The 18,538-nt window shown below is 40.1% G+C and overlaps 1 protein-coding gene across 1 annotated transcript in view; it reads left to right on the top strand.

Moving 5' to 3' along the window:
- Positions 1–18,538, top strand: part of cachd1 (cache domain containing 1) — a 99,377-nt gene that overhangs the window by 50,096 nt on the left and 30,743 nt on the right. Inside the window, exons 4-6 of the mRNA XM_037698005.1 lie at positions 6,963–7,069; positions 16,018–16,144; positions 18,263–18,407. Coding sequence (XP_037553933.1) covers positions 6,963–7,069; positions 16,018–16,144; positions 18,263–18,407 — 379 coding nt within the window. The remainder of the gene's footprint in view (positions 1–6,962; positions 7,070–16,017; positions 16,145–18,262; positions 18,408–18,538) is intronic.

Below are 18,538 nucleotides of genomic sequence, written 5' to 3'. Positions count from 1 at the left end.
ATATGAAAGAAAGGAAAAAACAAAGTAGGGTTACTTCATCCGGCTTTGAATGTGTTTACTTATTTAAGTTTCAAGACTTTAATTTAAAGTTTTCAGCCAAATAATCTGAAAAATTCTGATTAATTATGATTAACATAGCCCTGCTTGCCGTTTACCCCTTGATCTCATATTTTTTACTCTAATTAAGTTGAGCTAAATGCCTCTTGTAGAACCTTCCTTCTCAAAACGTTGGATGTTTATTACCTTTTTTGACCCTCAACCTGTCAACTATAATATGACCCGCTTACTTTTGAATGTGGAGTAAAAGTTTACAACAATGTTGGCAAAAAATAAGCAGGTCACAGCATTTTGATTGGGCAGCAGTGAGCTCAGACTAATGACATGACCTGAGCTTTAAGTCCACATCAGAATATCTTTGACCAGTTTCAGGCCTCAGCTGCTTCTGGGGTCTCTGTCAGGTCATTCAGTTTATGGGAGATCAGGTGGTTCACAGTGTTCTTGTCTGCTAGACATTAAACTGGCAGACGTTCCTTTTTGCAGGGGAGGCCACAGAGGGCAGTGCTTAGTGCTCGGTGGCATGCTTTAATCATTGCTTAGTATCAAGAACAGACTGTATCTGAAAATAGCAAATATCTCTGGCTTGTTGAATTGGTGTGTGTGTCGTATTTGGGTCTGTATGTTTGTGTTTTTTTTAAACATGAGATCTCCGTGTGCTCATTTCAACACCTCCATTGCCATGCCGGTTCAAAAGTGAGAAGTGTGCTCTGCAGCTGCAACACTGACACTTTTCTCCAGCAGTAATTGAAAGGAGTACCTCTAAATTGTTATTACTGCAATTTATTAAATGTTATTTTAGGACGGGAACAACAATTAAATCCATATAAAACTTAAAATTTGACTACCGAGTTATTGTAAAAACAGCAGACAGCTCAGTTTGTACTGCTCACTCATTTGTAGAAAACGTTGAGCTGTGATATTGGTTTAAAGCTTGTTTTAAAATTATTTCAGTCTTAAAATATACAGTATGTATTGTTGGTCATTTATTAGTTTTTATTTTCTAATTTATTCATGAAATGCAATTTCTGTATCAGGAGAAGGCTTATTTGTATACGTAGCAAATCTTTTTGTTTGGATGTTTCTGACCGGCTTATCTCACGCTTTGATGAACACCAAGAGCAGAGTAAAATTTTGTCCAAAACGTACAAGCAGACTTTTTTTTTTTTCCAAATCCTTTTATGTTAAGCTATAAGTGGTTCAAATAAAAGTTTAAACTGGAACCATTCATGACATTTTGTGTTGCTGCAGCATTCTGCAGAAAATTGACTCCAGGGATCATAAGATTGACCAATATGTACACATGATATTACATTAGAGGCGATACTGCAACATTTCCTTTAAAGATTAAAGCTTGCATAGTTCTGATGCTTTGCTCATGTTTCTAAAGAACTCTCACTATCTGAGCTGCTGGCACGCACGCGGTTAAGTTCAAGAGTATATGTTGCATTTGGACGGTGGCTACTCAGACCTGACATCAAGCAGATCACTTGGATGTCTGGTTGCACAGTCAACAAAACTATGTAATCTGTTTGTATGTTAGAAGAGGAGATGGCAAAACTGCTGCCAGACTGGAAGAGGGTTTCATAAATGCAGTGTTAATGAGTCTATATGCTGCAATATACAGATTATTGAGCGCACCCGAAAGATTTAAAAAAACTTTTAATTAAACATGTACCCGTAACATACACAAATATGTACAGTAAATGGTTTTTTTCTGAACAGTGCCTGTAACACGGCTAGTTAAAATAAATAAATACATAAATAAATACAGTAGCCTACCAGAAAAAGTCACTAGCTATGTTTACATGCGCAACATTTTTTGACCGGATTGAAATGTTTTCACATTAAATAATTCAAATGTATTGTTTACATGGGCACAATCTGTTCATGACCAGCGTTTACATGCAGCGGGCTTTGTTCTGAACAGCAGTACTGACATGCGCAGAGTGGTAAACTCTCCTTTAAAAAAAAACACCAAAGAAGAAGTTCTACTTCTGGTTTACTTCCGGGACGAACGTAAACAAACCTGAGCACCCAAAATGGACCCGCGACAGGTAATACAGATCATTTTGAGCTCTTTCAAAGTTTCTAGTAGAAATGTTGTCACTCACCGACCAGTTTTACTTCCCTGACATGCTAATCTTATTAGCATTAGCCAGTCGGAAATGGCAAAGTCGCACATGCGCAGTCAGGTCAGTTTTTCACCATCAGATAAAAACGAACAGATCAAACGTTTACATGCGCACCGTTCGGGTTATGAATAAACCACCCGTTTCGTTCTGATCCCAAATTATATCGGATCACGCTGAATAAACAAATAACCCGAACATGGTGTTTACATGACGCGTTTTTGTTCCGAACAGCCGTTTGATCCGGTTACTTATGTCCATGTAAATATAGCTACTTATCACTATGTTGTTGTTTTTTCTTAACAGTGCTTGTAACACAGCTGGTTAAAATAAATAAATACATAAATAAATACAGTAGCCTACCAGAAAAAGTCAATGATCACTATGTTGTTTTTCCTTAACAGTGCATGTGACACAGCTGGTTAAAAATAAAATTAAAAAATACAGTAGCCTACCAGGAAAAGTCATTGATCGCCATCTTCATCTTCCGCCTGTGCACTAAAATCACTAAAGTCGTCTTCTTCAGTGTCAGAATTGAACAGTCTCAGAAAAACTTCATCACACATGTCCTTGGTCTCTCTTTCGTTGTCGCTCTCAACATCACTTGGGGGCCGAGATGGGGTAGAGGCAGGGCAGCCGACCTGGGACCCAAAAGTTCGATCCCCAGCCATTCCCACATGTCGGGGTGTCTCTTTGAGCAAGACATCTAATCCCCAATTGCTCCCTGGGTGCCTACATAGCTGCCCACTGCTCCACCTGGGGGTATCCCAGGTGCGATGGGTTAAATCCATAAACTAATTTTGCCATTATTATTATTATTACTTTGGTGGTGGTGGAGGTGAAAACACCTCGGCCGTCTGCTCTCTGTGCGTTCACCCAGTCTTTGTTTTCACGTTTGGGCCATCTGCTTTTTTATTTTTTATTTTTTTACCTCTGAAAGATTTTATCTTCTTTTCACATTGATTTGGTTCTTCGCACTGCCATCTCCAACGTCTCACTATTGATTAACTGACGCCAAGCTTATGTGCAGCAGCTCTATTTCCTTCTTCGACATCCAGATCGATCGCCTTTAACTTGAAAGCTGCATCATATGCATTTCTTCGTGTGCGTTCCATGACGAAAGTCTGTGCATGAAGTGCAAACTAACTGATCTGAAGAATTTAGTATGAGTGCGTTTGATTTACGGTAATTCGACGTTTCATTGGTCCACCAAGACCTGTTCAGTAATTTCATTGTTCAGATTTTTTTTTTTTTTAAACCTTTATACAGGTAGACTCACTAAGTCACGAGGACCCACCTCCCAATAGATACGTGTATTTTGTGCCCAGGTGTGATGAGACTAAATGTGTTGGCGGCATGAAGCTCATTAGCCCGTCAAAACAAAAAAATAATCCATAAATTAGCTGCAGCACTGTATAAGCCGCAGGGTTCAAAGTCTGTGGAAAAAAAGTGGCAGCTTATAGTTTGGAAATTACGGTACTTGTTTTCCTCTGATCAAGTGCCTGTAGTGGCGATGATAATCATTTTGGTATTGGACTGTTTTTCTTTGTCCCTCCTGTTTACTTTTCAACTTATTACCTTTTGTGTATGGATAAAAAATAAATAAAAAAAGCCTGGACAAAAACCTTTAGTGGTGTATTGACTAGATTGACTATAAGCCATTATAATTCACTCACACAATCAGAAGCAATTTGAGTTTTTGTTTAATGAACTTCAAGATACCTCAGCTTTTTATTACATACATGTATCATTTAATGTAGATTTTGACTAAATACATTTGATGCCTTTAAGACTAGATCACACCTATGTGGGAGGTATTATTAGTGTCTTCTTTTTTTTTTCCCTACATGAGAAAGGCAATAATATTAGACACGTTTCAGTTTATTCCAGTCAACTCAGAAACAAAAAATCAAACTCAGCAGGTGCTTTTTCTGTTTTCCATTCCCTAAAAATGTTATGCACTAAACAATTTTTCTAAAGCCTTTCTACAGTTTGGGATACATAAAAGGCCTTCTTCAAGCTTTCAGCTCTTCAGTGAGCGTGTTGTTTTCTTTTCTGCCACTGCTGCTGCCGAGGGACTCCAAACACATTAGAAATGGTATTACTCTTTGGGGCTGGCACAGCGGCAAGTCTCTTTAAGATAATTGTTCTCACGGGGCTTTTTGAATAGTGTTGAGACGTCTGCTTTGTGAAAATACATGATTCTTGAAGCAGGGTGCTGCTTAATGTAAGAGATTCAATAAACGGCGAATGGCTAACTGCTGAGAATGACAGGCGTTGCTTTTAAGGCAACTCTGCCTTTTCAATTTGTTTAAAGGCACCAAAATTCACATTTTTGGCTTATTAATGCGTTTTTACAGCGAGCCTTTTCTAGCAATGTAAGTATTATTTATAGAAATTAGGGGTACAGTTTGATGCAATGTGAAAAGAGTTTTCATTCACCACTAGTTTCTTATCGAATAAATCAAATTCAGCTTGTAAGTTTTGTGTTTTTGGTGAGTAAAACCCTAATTTTCTATAAAAAAAAAAAAAAAAGAATGCTCTGCCCTCATTAAATGTTTGAGGCTCTTTGCTCTGAGCTCTCCTCCTTTATCGTATGGTTTTCATGTTGGATTCAAAGCGACTGCAAATGTGTTTTTTATCTTGCACGGATTTTGCTGAGCTTTCTGCCCTTCCCCTCCATCTACAGTGAGTTGAAGGAGAATAGTGATGACTTACGGGACATGTTCAAATGCAAACTGCGTGTTACGGTTTCTGTCAGTAAAAACGACCAGCGCCAGGTCTTTGAGAACATAGCATGGGTACATATGAGGGCAGTACACATGTGTGTATGCATGTTGCTAAGCCAGAAGATTGGGATGGGGTTGGGGTGACTTAGTCTCACCAGAGGAAAAGAAGGATCAAAGTACCGGGGCTTGGTGCAGTGCAGAACAGCCTGCTCTTCTGCTTACGCCTGTCATTTTATAAACCAATCCTTGCAGTCAACACTTGCGTAACTTATTAAATTATTACTGCATATTCTGCTATGAAAATTTCTGAAAAAATGCTACTCAGGTTTGCAGAAACCCCCAACATGTGCCTATTCTTCCTCCATCCATCCATCCATTATTTTTTTACCCACTTCTTCCTTTGTTTGGGTAATGGGGGTCAGTGGTGCCAATGTCCAGCCGTCACTGTGTGAGAGGCAGGGGACACTGGACAGGTTGCAAGTCCATCAGAATTTTTCAGTATTTCAGAATCTGCTTTATTGTTAGTGCACCGAAGCACAACAAAATTACATTTCAGTACAGCCCATTCGAGAAAACAAAGACATGGGGAGACAGAGGTGTCTGAGGCTGTGGCCTTCTGAAGTGCTGCCCTTTTTGTTTAGATAAGAAAAAGAGAAACACGGGGGGAGGGGAGGTATTAAAAAAATCATATCTCACACTGTGTCCTTGACTGGAGAGAGTTGCAAAAAAAAAAAAAGAACTCGACACAGAAACGGCAGCATACTGATGAGTGATGAAATCTCATCAGTATGAGGTCACAGGGCTACATAGAGACAAACGAGACAAACAACCATTCACTCTCTCACTCAGTTTAGAGTTACCAAGAAGCCTAACATAAAAAAAAAAAAAAATTAATTAAAGTTGCATGTTTTTGCGCTGTGCGAGGAAACCAGAGTACCCGGAGAATAGTCACGCATGCACCAAGAGAACATGCAAACTTCACCCAGAATTGCCCCCTGGCCAGGATTCGATCCAGCGACCTTCTCGCTGAGAGGTGGCAGCTCTACCAACTTCACCACCGTGCTGCCTTATAATGCGTTATTTTATTTGAAGTATCTCCTTAACACTTTCAAATTCATGTTCTGTTGGATTTTTTTGCTGAGCCACATTTATCAAATCATACCAGAGTGCATGTGCAAGCCAGTTAGAGACTGATGCAATATAGTATTTTTTTTTTTTTTTTTTTGATATTGCTGCTTAAAAGCTAAAGGTAGCATCCTCACCAGGCTGCAACTGTTGGAGACTAATTGGCTTAAACTGCAAAAAAGCACATTTTCTGTTTCTTGCACAATAAATTCTGAGTATTTGCAACTATTATTGAATGTCAGCATGGTTTTTAGACTTGGACATTTGCCTTGGATGTTTTATGTCAAGGGAAGCTCTGGTGCAAGTGTCAAAATCAGGCTCTAAATCTTTTGACATGGGTTGGAGGTGCCTGTGATGATTCTATTTAAAGAGAAAATTTGTCGCACTAACATTTTGAACATGTTCAAAAGTCATGCAACAGGACTACACACCTGTATTACACATGTGTAGAAACTGAAACCTGTGTTCCAGTAGATGCCAAATGATGTTCATTTTAAATAGGTTTTAATGGTTGGCAAGCAAATGACTCGCATGACAAATAAGTTGGATCACACTATTTGTACAAGTAAATCAGATTGCCCAGTTAAACAAATCCATCTTTTTTATTAAAGTTCATACTGTGCATACGCAAAAGGCTGGGTATTCCTGGAAAGAATTCAAGCACTTTCCCATGGAAAGTGTTTTTCACCAGCCTTAACGTCGGCTTTATTATGTGCTCTGGGCAACAGATAAGACAGCTGGTAATAAAACAGATTTGAATTGAAATAACTGAATAGTCTTTTAACTAAAACCATCAGTGTGCAAACCTTCATCTTTGTTTTTTATATGAAATCAAACAGTGTTTGTATTGAGTGGAAAGCCAGGCCTTCTGCACAATTAAATGAGATGTAAAAATGCTCAAATTCTGTTTGTTTCTGTTCAGGTTTGATGGACACTTTAATACCAACGTCTCCAAGACCATCTGCTGTGACAGACTTTCTCCCAACGTCAACAGCAGAGCCTTCAATCCTGGGCGCGAGCTCAACTCAGGTTTGTTCAATTGGAACCCACATTAAATGCAGGGACAGACATTTTGTTGGTAAACAAGGTTTAAGAGCTTGAACTTCTATTATGTGCGGTTTATGAAATGAGCAATAACCTAATGGCTGTTGCCATGGTAAGGCATTTTGATAAAGACATTGTTTCATGTCTTCAGTCCTTCTTAGCTCCTGGAATTTTAATTAAGTGAAAAACTTTGATGTGAGAATAAGACTTGCTCTAAAGACAAGTTTGAAAGTTTCTCCATCTTTTTCATTCCGTTATGATTTTTTTTCTAACTTTTTTCTAACTGTCTGTGGTCTCATTTGACTTTGAACTCTTGTCTCCATTTATATTTAGGCAGTTTTTCTATTTTTTTGTGTGTGTCTTGGTTCTGATTTGATGTTAGATGGTTGCATCGGTTCTCAACACTTGAGCATATTTGCATACGATTATAATAAAACATTGCTGTGTTATGTTAGGAAAATCTTTGGAAAACTGTTTAGTTCTTACTGCTGCTGCAAAACATTTATTGCTGTTCCAGATTACACAAGCACGTTGTAGAATATTGCCTTGTAAAACCAACACGTGGCAGCAACACACTTGTCTGTCTGTATCTGATTATAAACAAAACGGACAAATTTGATTAAAATTGCACAAAAGCCAGTTGGATCCTGCTGACTTTTCTGTCCTGGTGCCATTAATCTGTTTAGTTCCTGCTTTCAAAGAAAGAAAAAAATCAAACTACACATTATATGCGTGTAACACAGGTTTTATTCCCTGGAATATTTAACAACTTTCCCATAGTCCCTGTTGGAAAAGCACAGCCAGCTCTGTACCATAGTTTCACTTGACGTTACTACGAGTAAATTCAGCAATTTGCTACGTTTTCCTTCTTTTAAGTTCTCAAAACTTATATTAAACTTTAAAATCCAAATAATGGTGCTTTATTTACCAACCCTTTAAAAAATAAGTTTTTAGAAAATATTTTTTCCCAAAACATGAGAATTCAGGGTTTCTATTTGTCAAAGAGTGGATATTAACAATTAACATGACTGTATGTGTTCAAAATGGCCCATCATAAAGAAGAGTTTTTATGGCTAATCCTTTAGGACTCTGCTCCTCCCATGACAGGGTGCCGAGTGGGGAGCTGTAGTGTTGTACGAGGAAATCTGGAGTTGTAGAGATGTATGTTAAACTGGTACAGGATATGTACGAGGACAGCAGGACAGTGGTGAGATGTGCTGTAGGAGTGACAGATAGCTTCAAGGTGGAGGTGGGAGTGCATCAAGGATCGGCTCTGAGCCCCTTGTTTGCTCTACTGATTGACTGACTAACAGATGAGGTCAAGCAGGAATCCCTGTGGACTATGATGTTTGCAGATGACATTGTGGTCTGTGGTGAGAACAGGAAACAGGTGGAAGAGAACTTGGAGAGGTGGAGGTATGCACTTGAAAGAAGAGGAATTAAAGTAATCTGTAGTAAGACAGAGTACATGTGTGTGAATGAGAGGGAGGCTGGAGGAACAGTGAGGCTACAAGGAGCAGAGGTCACAAAGGTGCATGACTTCAAGTATGGTACTTGGGGTCCATCGTCCACAAAAATGGGGAGTGTGGTAAAGAGGTGAAAGAGTCCATGAATGATGGAATGGATGGAGAAAAGTTTCAGGAGTGATTTGTGACAAAACGGTGTCAGCAAAGGTCAAAGAAAAGGTTTACAAAAGAATAGTGAGACCAGCTATGTTGTACGGTGGGGGGGACAGAGTAGCACTGACGAAAAAATAGGACAAAGAAATGGAAGTGACGGAGCCGAGTATGTTGAGGTTCTCCTTGGGAGTGACATGGATGGATAAGATTAAGAATGAGATCATGAGAGATACAGCACAGGTTGAACAACTGAGAGATAAAGTTAGAGAGGCCAGACTGTGATGATTTGGACATGTCCAGAGGAGGGACAGTGTGAAATGAAGCTGCCTGGAAACTTTTCTGTTCAGTGCCCTGAGATGACTTCTGTTGTGACTTGGTGCTGTATAAATAAACTGAACCGGATTGAAAAAGACAAAGAGGAAGGCCAAAGAGGAAATGTATGGTTGCAGTTAGAGAGGACATGGAGGTAGTTGGAGTGAGGACAGAGGACGGAATGGGATGGAGAAGGATGACTCGCTGTGGCAACACCTGAAAGAGGGAACAGCCAAAAGAAAAATAAGGGAGCGTAAATCAGTTAGGGTTAAAATTAGGGTATTTAGTATAAGCTTCTTAAAACTAACTTAAAATCAAGTCTGTGCATGAGGGGGTGCTTTTAGAGTTTTTGGAAACGTAGTGACATCAGAAGGACATTCTTCTTTTCAAACTATAAGACAAGCTGCCCAAAGTTTCAGATAGCTGAACTTTTGGTTTAAAATGCTCATATAATAAGTTTGTAAAAGGCCTCCCACCTGCAGCATGCTGAACACTGGACCCTTTCATTTCCCCACATGTATTGTCCTTGTATTTCCTCTTTCTGTGAAACCTTGATCATCACCGGATCAACCTCTGTCATCCCATCGCTGCCCCACCTCATAGTCTTTTTCCCTCCAGTAACTCCATGCAGCAAACCTTTCATAATGACTGCCATTCATAACACGTCACCACCAACTAGGTTTTATTTTCCTTACAAGCCAGTCATAATGAGTTCAAGTTACCCCCCTCCACTTCCCTTACCCTCTTTTCGTCCCTCATGCTCGCCCCATCTTGACCCCCACACTCCCAGTGTATTCAGTCTCTCCCATTTGTCTCAGCCCAGTCTAAACAAGCCCGCTGTAGAGAGAAGGGAGGGAGTGGCCAAGAACACCAAGGATAATTGTGATGGAGAGAATGATGAATGAAGGAAGGGGTGGGAGGAGTGAGAGCTGATTAGAACTGACTGCATGACATTTCTTTCAGCTTCTCTGTTTTTAATCTTCCATTTTATGGAGGGATGGGAATGATTGTGGATATGGGAGACCTCTGGACTGATATCAGCGATGGCAGAGTCTGAGTGTAGCATGATTACAACACCAACTTGATCCAGCCTTTCATCCCTTTTTTTTTTTTTTTTTTTGGAAGTCTTTCATCCTGTGCAATTTCAGCCATTTTTTTTCTTTCATAAAGAGGTGTTTCGAGACCTCCATTTTTTTGCCTGATTCTTCACCATTCTCAGTCCTCCCATCGTGTATCTTTCTTGTCTTTATTATTAGTCAGTTTATGGTAAATCTTTTGTTCTAGATTGATAGTCGAAACGTTTTTCTGAAAAATATCAACACACTAATTAGTCTATGTTCAGTTTTGCATAAGCAATACCGTATTTTTCGCTGCATAAGTCGCATTTTTTTACATAATTTGCATGCCCTGCGACTTATACGCAGAAGCAACATATTTATGGATTGTTTTTTACATATTTTTAAACCAATTTTTGGCTGAGATATGACCGTTTTCATTCATTCTGACTGAAAATATTGAACACTACCTTTTTCAACCGCTAGATGGCAGTCGAGCAGTATGGCATGCCATTGTATCATGTAATGGGTAAAAGTGGCTATTAATGACACAATCGACTCGCCATAGCCTGTCACTGTCGTCTGCCTGGTGCAACCATCAAATCAGCTTCATTTTGATGCACCTCCACAGTGAAATGCAGCTAATTTGACCAATGAAGTGCATTTATTAAGTAAAAGTTCAACTGAGACGCACCTTTACTGTAAAGTCGAGCTAACAAATAATTATTTTTAGGTGGTTATATTGTTAAATTTTGAAGAAATGGACAACGGGTTGCCCTCTGCGTGTTCATGTTTTCGCGTATCGGCTTTTGAAAATGCAGCTGATTTGACCATCAAAGCGCATTTATTAATGAAAAGTTAAACTGAGACACACCTTTGCTATAATTTTGAGCAAACAAAAAATTGTTTTTAAGTGTTATCTTGTTAAATTCTTGTTTAAAGTCCTCCTGTGCACGCTCCCGCGGCTGCCATTTGGCAGCCAATCAATTTTTGGCACAAAACCGGTCCAAATTTCCGGGTTGTTAGCGGTGACGCATAATAGATGCGCCATATAAGGCGAAGCAACATATTTATGGATTGTTCCACTTTATTAGACATATTTGGACTGATGCGACTTATAGGGCGGTGTGACGTTTACGACGGAAAATACGCTAACTATTACAACAATTCATTAAAGGTTTGCAATTATTAAGTGAAATATTTCTGTAACTACAAAATGATTTGGCTGACAAACAAAAATTCTAATGCACAAAATCAGTGCGCTAAAACCAAGTCATTCAATACATTTCTGATTAAAACAACCTGTTGGCAAATATAAAGATCCATTCGGTTGACATTACACTTCATTCTTCGCAATATTTTGTTCTTAGAACTTTACATTTTGTGTTTATATGATTAGGCCAGTATATTAGATTGTGTAGTTTGCTGTAGAACAGGAATACTAAAGCCACATGAAATGGTCATGTGGGCACCACTTTGGTTGTTCATCCACTTCTGATAAGGTTTAAACATGGAAGGCAGAATAGATCACTGCAACCTGACATTTGTATACACAGTCCTTCATTTATTGTCAACACAACAGAGTGGTTCCTGTTTATATGAGGCACAAAGATGGATGCAGTGACCTAGTGGAGTTTATGTATAATCAGTGCAGAAGCATTATTGGACTGAGGATTTGAGATTAGATTCTGTACCGTTTTTCTACATTCCTACATTTTAATAAGAGCAGAGTTGTTTGAACAGCTGCTTTGTTTTATTTCTTTTTTAATGACGTCTTTTTTCATTGCTATGCACCGATTTTTCTCTTTCCTTTTCCCCCATTAAAGCCCTGAAGTTATTATTTCTCTCTCCTTAACTCCACCCACCCCTCCCTCTCGCTATGCCTTTGTAAAAGCTTGTATTTTGTTGCACTGAGCGGAAAAGAAGTTGGAAACATTTCTATAGACCGTTTGCTCAGTGATTCAGTCACAAAGTCTTTCTTTTTTTATATTGAACAAAAGAAAGGAAGACATTTTTGCAGTTGTAGTTGGTCACTGTTTCAGACAAAAGTTGCAGATTCAAAAGTTGGGATATATATTCACTTTTTGACCTGAAGGGCAGAGTTTATTCTCTTGTGTGGTTTAAGTCTGTTTTGCCTCTGATAAGCTGCAAAAAGACCAAATAAAGAAAAAGGTAAAGCTATTCATAAACAACTTTGAATGGCTCAGAGTCAAAATTTTTGAAACAGTTTGTGTATCATTTGTAGGTATATTTAAAAAACATTAAGGACAGAGAGTTGGTCTGCTCTGGTAAAGACTTGTCTGAAATTGATTTACGTACAATAGATAACATCTAAATGAAAACTTGAGCTAAGTCATAAATTATAATGTAAGTATTTTGTCAAAAGATGCATAAGTTTGGATCCTTGTTTGCCAAACAATTTGAGTAATTAAAAGGGAAGATGACGTAACATGATAAATGTGCTATATATATATACGTATATATATATATATATATATATATATATATATATATATATATATATACACACATACACACAAACCGGATTCCAAAAATGTTGGGACACTAAACAAATTGTGAATAAAAACTGAATGCAATGATGTGGAGGTGCCAACATCTAATATTTTATTCAGAATAGAACACAAATCACAGATCAAACATTTAAACTGAGAGAATGTATCATTTAAAGGAAAAATCTGTTGTTTCCAAATGTCATGGCATCAACAAATCCCCAAAAAGTTGGGACAAGTCCATTTTTACCACTGTGTGGCATCCCCCCTTCTTCTTACAACACTCAGCAGACATCTGGGGACAGAGGAGACCAGTTTCTCAAGTTTAGAAATAGGAATGCTTTCCCATTCATGTCTAATACAGGCCTCTAACTGTTCAATCGTCTTGGGCCTTCTTTGTCGCACCTTCCTCTTTATGATGCGCCAAATGTTCTCTATAGGTGAAAGATCTGGACTGCATGCTGGCCATTTCAGTACCCGGATCCTTCTCCTGCGTAGCCATGATGTTGTGATTGCTGCAGAATGTGGTCTGGCATTATCGTGTTGAAAAATGCAGGGTCTTCCCTGAAAGAGATGACGTCTAGGTGGGAGCATATGTTGTTCTAGAACCTGAACATAGTTCTCTGCATTAATGGTGCCTTTCCAGACATGCAAGCTGCCCATGCCACAAGCGCTCATGCAACCCCATGCCATCAGTGATGCAGGCTTCTGAACGGAGCGTTGATAACAACTTGGGCTATCCTTGTCCTCTCTGGTCCGGATGACATGGCGTCCCAGTGTCCCATAAAGAACTTCAAATCGTGACTCATCTGACCACAGAACAGTCTTCCATTTTGCCACTTTCCATTTTAAATGACCCCTGGCCCAGTACAAACGTCTGAGCTTGTGGAGCTTGCTTAGAAATGGCTTCCTCTTTGCACTGTAGAGTTTCAGCTGGCAACGGTGGATGGCACGGTGGATTGTGTTCACTGACAAAGCTTTCTGGAAGTATTCCTGAGCCCATTCTGTTATTTCCTTGACAGTGGCATTCCTGTTTGAGGTGCAGTGACGTTTAAGGGCCCGGAGATCATGAGCATCCAGTAGAGTTTTACGGCCTTGACCCTTACGCACAGTGATTGTTCCAGATTCTCTGAATATTTTTGGATTATGTTATGCACGATTGATGATGATAACTTAAAAGTCTATGCTATTTTACGCTGGGTAACACCATTCTGGTATTGTTGCACTATCTTTCTGCGCAACAATGGTGGAATTGGTGATCCTCTTACCAGCTTGGCTTCTGAGAGACACCGACACTCTGAGAAGCTCTTTTTATACCCAATCATGTTGTCAATTGACCTAATTAGTGTTAATTGGTCTTCCAGCTGTTTGTTATATGCTCAATTTCCTTTTTCCAGCCACTTATTGTTACTTGTCCCAACTTTTTTGGGATTTGTTGACACTGTGAAATTGTGAATCAACATATTTTTCCTTTAAAATGTTACAATTACTCAGATTAAACTTTTGATATGTCATCTATGTTATATTACGAATAAAATATTGACATTTGCCATCTCCACATCATTGTATTCAGTTTTTATTCACAATTTGTTTAGTGTCCCAACTTTTTTGGAATCCGGTTTGTACATACCAGACCTATGAAGGCAGACATGAAATCAGTAGAGTTGGCCTGACCCCAAAAATTGTTGTTTATCTGAATCTGGCTTCCCCGCGGCAGCACGGTGGTGCAACTGGTAGAGCTGCTGCCTCTCAGCGAGCAGGTCCCTGGTTCAAACCCCGGTCCAGGGGCCCTCTGGGTGGAGTTTGCATGTTCTCTCCGTGCATGCGTGGGTTTTCTCCGGGTACTCCGGTTTCCTCCCACAGACCAAAAACATGCATGTTAGGCTGATTGGTAACTCTAAATTGTCCCTAGGTGTGAGTGAGAGAGTGAATGGTTGTTTGTCTCGTGTGTCTCTATGTGGCCCTGTGATGGACTTGCGACCCGTCCAGGGTGTACCCCGCCCCTCGCACAGTGATTGCTGGACATGGGCACCAGCGACCCCCGTGACCCAAAATGGAATAAACGGGTAAAGAAAATGGATGGATGGCTTCCCCGCTTGGTCTTGGATAGGCTGACTTTTCTCAGATTGCTCCTGGAGGATATGTAAATCATGAAACTCTGCTCCCCCCCCCCCAACACACACACACCAACACACCTCCGGAACATCTGAGGATCCTTATCAAAGATGACTCCGTTGATAGACACTGTGCCATCTTTATCAAGACTATGGAACTTTCTGGCAGTGTTCACGGACAATCTCACCACCTTTATCGACCTTCTCTACCCCCTGCAAAATGTCTTGTGTCTAACTATATTGCTTCTTTTGGTGCCGAATAATTTTTTTTGCTACCTTAAGCCCCCATTATACTGCCGCTTACGTCCGTTCACGCGTACGTATGCGTGTACTGTACGCAGAGGGTTCAGACTCCAGCGTACACCCTGAGCAGCTGCAGAGCAGCTTCACAGACAAGGGGCGTTTACCTTCGGGACAAATCGAGGTCGCCGATTGGTCATTTGCTGACACGCCTATTGGATTGATTGACAGGTTGGGAAATAAAAAAATGAGCGCTGGCAGCCACAGCGGTGTTCTGTGTTTACATGTTGTTAATAAAAAGATCTAAAAAAAAAAGAAGCAGGGAGCGCTAGCTCTGCAGCCCACACATCAAACCAGCCCACCAGGAAATCTTCAGACCCTCCCTCATCCACGCTGTACCTGAGTTTAATTCCCTCGTGACAAATTCCTTAATTTCTCACCATTTCAGTCATGGCATCAACGGAGGAGGAAGAGATCACTGCCTCTTGGCCAAAAAAAAAAAAAAAAAAAACAGAAGAAAAGGCCAGATCAGGGATGAAGAAGGGGAATTTAATACATTGGTGTTGCATCCAAAACAGTCCGTCGCCGGGCAGTTTATTGTGCGACACCGCGTACGCGTATGCGGTCGTAAAAATTTGAGCTTTGCACGGACATGCCCTGGGGGGTACGCTCGTACCTCTGTGTATAGACGTACGCGGCAGTATACTGGGGGCTTTACACTGTGTCCTGTGTGTCAAGAACGCAATGTGAGAGATTTTTTTTAATACAATCTTCTTTCCTCATGTTTTTCTTCCCTTATCTTATCTAAACAATAAGGGCAACGCTTCACAACAAAGCTACAGCCTCCATGCACCTCCGTCTACCCTTGCTTTTTTTGGACGGCTGCACTGAAATGTATTTTGTTGTGCTTAACTGTGCAGTGACAATAAAGTTGATTCTGATTGAGTGTAATGTGGCTTTGTTTTTAAAAATATTTAAATGTTTTAAGCACAACTCCCACCTGTAACTGTTTCCAAATCTTTTTCTTTTCTCCTTCCTGCTTCTGATTTAATTTTCCATTTCTTGTATCCATCTTCTCTACAGTGTTGGCTGACAACCTGAAGTCCAACCCAGGGATAAAGTGGCAGTACTTCAGCTCAGAAGAAGGCATCTTTACAGTCTTCCCTGCCCACAAGTTCCACTGCAAAGGAAACTACGAGCATCGCAGCCGGTATCAAACTTCCCCTTCTCTCTGTCTTAGGTTGTCCTTTGCATCTTTCAAATATGAAATAATCAAGCCTCTTGTACTTGTACCACTTAAGCCCTATTCACACGGGATTAGTTTCATCTAGGGGCCCACATGTAATAAATAAATTACTCCCCAACGTCTGCTTTTCATGTGGTGCATTCGCACGGGACAACCAAAGCCTGAGATTGAGCTGAAATTTACAGACATCTTCTGGATATGATGTTAACGCGCTGCATTCTCACGACCGAGCTGGTCCATATAATGTGCTTAATGTGCGAGCCGGGATGGTTTTGATGCGGTTTTACGAATCGGCACAAAGAAAACTAAAGAATGCACAATATAAAATTGTGTTAATCTATTTGATGAGGAGGAGGCAGGTCCGACCGGCCAGTTTAAGAGGTAAAAAAGCCACGTTGAGCTCAGGTGGACAACCTGTCACCAGCCATGCGGCCGCTGACCCGCGGGTTGAAATGGACTTGCGACCTGTCATGGGTGTTCCCTGCCTCTCGTACAGTGATGGCTGGACATGGGTACCAGTGACTCCCGCTACCCAAAAAGGAAGAAGCGGGTAAATATAATGGATGGATGGATGGGTCAGCTGATCATGCGTGCGTCTCCGCACCTATTGTCATTTGCAGTGAAGGAAGTAGCAGCATCTACAATTGCCGAAGCGAGCAGCGCGTTCATTTAAAATAGCTTGTTCTATATTTTTCCAAATGATTTTGTTTAAACAAAACCAAAAACTGCCTAATTACGTATTGGATCCCGCACATTTCTGTCCAGTATTATCAAAGGACCTCAAAATTCAGCAAATTATAGTAAGTAATTTCCAGGGGAATTTTTACTTTACAAATTACTGACATGGCCAGTTCGCACAGAATTAACAACACAGACAATCTCCGTAATTATTACAATTAGCATGTGGTCCCTAGGTAAAACTAATCCCATGCGAATAGGGCTTTAGACTACTGAGGCAGACTGGTTAATATGAAAGCCCTAAGAACTTGTTTCTTTTGTCTTCATCACCCTCATACAACCTTTTCCTCCTCTTGTCTATGCTCATGGCATGCTGCTTTTGTACTTCATGACCACACATGCCCTTAGCAGGAATGTACAACTGTCGTCTGACAGAATTTCACACTTTTTAGTAAACCATGGCTGAAAGACATCTGTCTATTGCTCCCCTCTGCCTTTTGCATCATCTTCTGTTTGTCCCACATTGTTCTTTTTTTTCCCTCTCTTTGTTGTTTATATTGGCATCTTGGCTTTCAGTCACTAGAGAAATGATGCAACTTTGCCTAATATAGTTGAGTCAGGTCTTCTGGACGTGTTCTTCTTTGTTGAAGCGTTTTGTCTTTTATCCAAAAGACTTCGTCAGTCTGAGGAGCTGCAGCAAACCGTCTTATAAGAGAGTACCTTCTCATAGTGGATCAACCAGTCTGCTGGTGGCAGCCAAAACTAGTTGGTTCACATGCAAAAGGAGGACCATCAGGTGCCCTGATGGCTGCTTGCTATTCACAGCGGGCTAAGTGATGCAGTAACATCACTGTAAAAGGGGGACAGTTGGACACAGTGGCCTCTGCCCCTTTTTAATGGCAGGTGGGTTCTTTTCTCAAAGATGGCTTCCTTTACTTTTCTCTTGAACCAACATTCCTCTCTATCAAGGATGTGCACATCTTCATCCTTGAAAGACTGACTGCTTGCCTGCAGATGAATGGAGACCACAGAGGCCTCTGTAAAAGAATTGTTGGTAAACAACTTGACGTGTCACTAACAGGTGTCGCTATAAAACCACAAAAAGAGCAAGAGTCGACGGCCACATTAATTCTTGAACTTGACCTTTAAACTAGACCTGAAATATTCTAAAATCACTGCCTGTTCTTATGGCTAATCGTGTTGCTGCAGTTTAGGCTTGCAATTAAATATTAAGAAAACAAAAACATAAGTGCACTAATAGTTCAGTAAAATCCTTTCACAGGCCTGTGACTCTTCAAAGGTCTTGTTGTTGGACAATATTTATGCATGATATGACTCACTAAGGTCATTGTAAAATGTATATATATTTATTGATTTTGTTTATTTTTCTGCATCTTCTTGTAGACCGGTGTATGTCTCTGCAGTCCGTTCCCAGTCCAAACACATTATTGTGATGGTGGATCATGGAGCGTCTATAACTGACACCCAGCTTCAGATCGCCCGTGACTCTGCACTGGTCATCCTAAATGCCATTGATGAGCATGATAAGGTTTGCTTCTTTTTTTTAATCTGGGTGTAACTTTATTTACACCACTCATATTTTTACAGATCATTAAATTAGGGAGAGCTGTTAACTTTTAATGAAATCTAATAGTTTATGGTAGATTTAATTCCAGTTTT

This window comes from Nematolebias whitei, chromosome 3 (assembly GCF_014905685.2).
Source record: "Nematolebias whitei isolate Nwh7 chromosome 3, NemWhi1, whole genome shotgun sequence".
In the NCBI taxonomy this organism is placed as follows: Eukaryota; Metazoa; Chordata; class Actinopteri; order Cyprinodontiformes; family Rivulidae; genus Nematolebias; species Nematolebias whitei.
The sequence above is the reverse complement of the archived record's forward strand: the minus strand, read 5'-3'. Positions and strand labels throughout refer to the sequence as shown.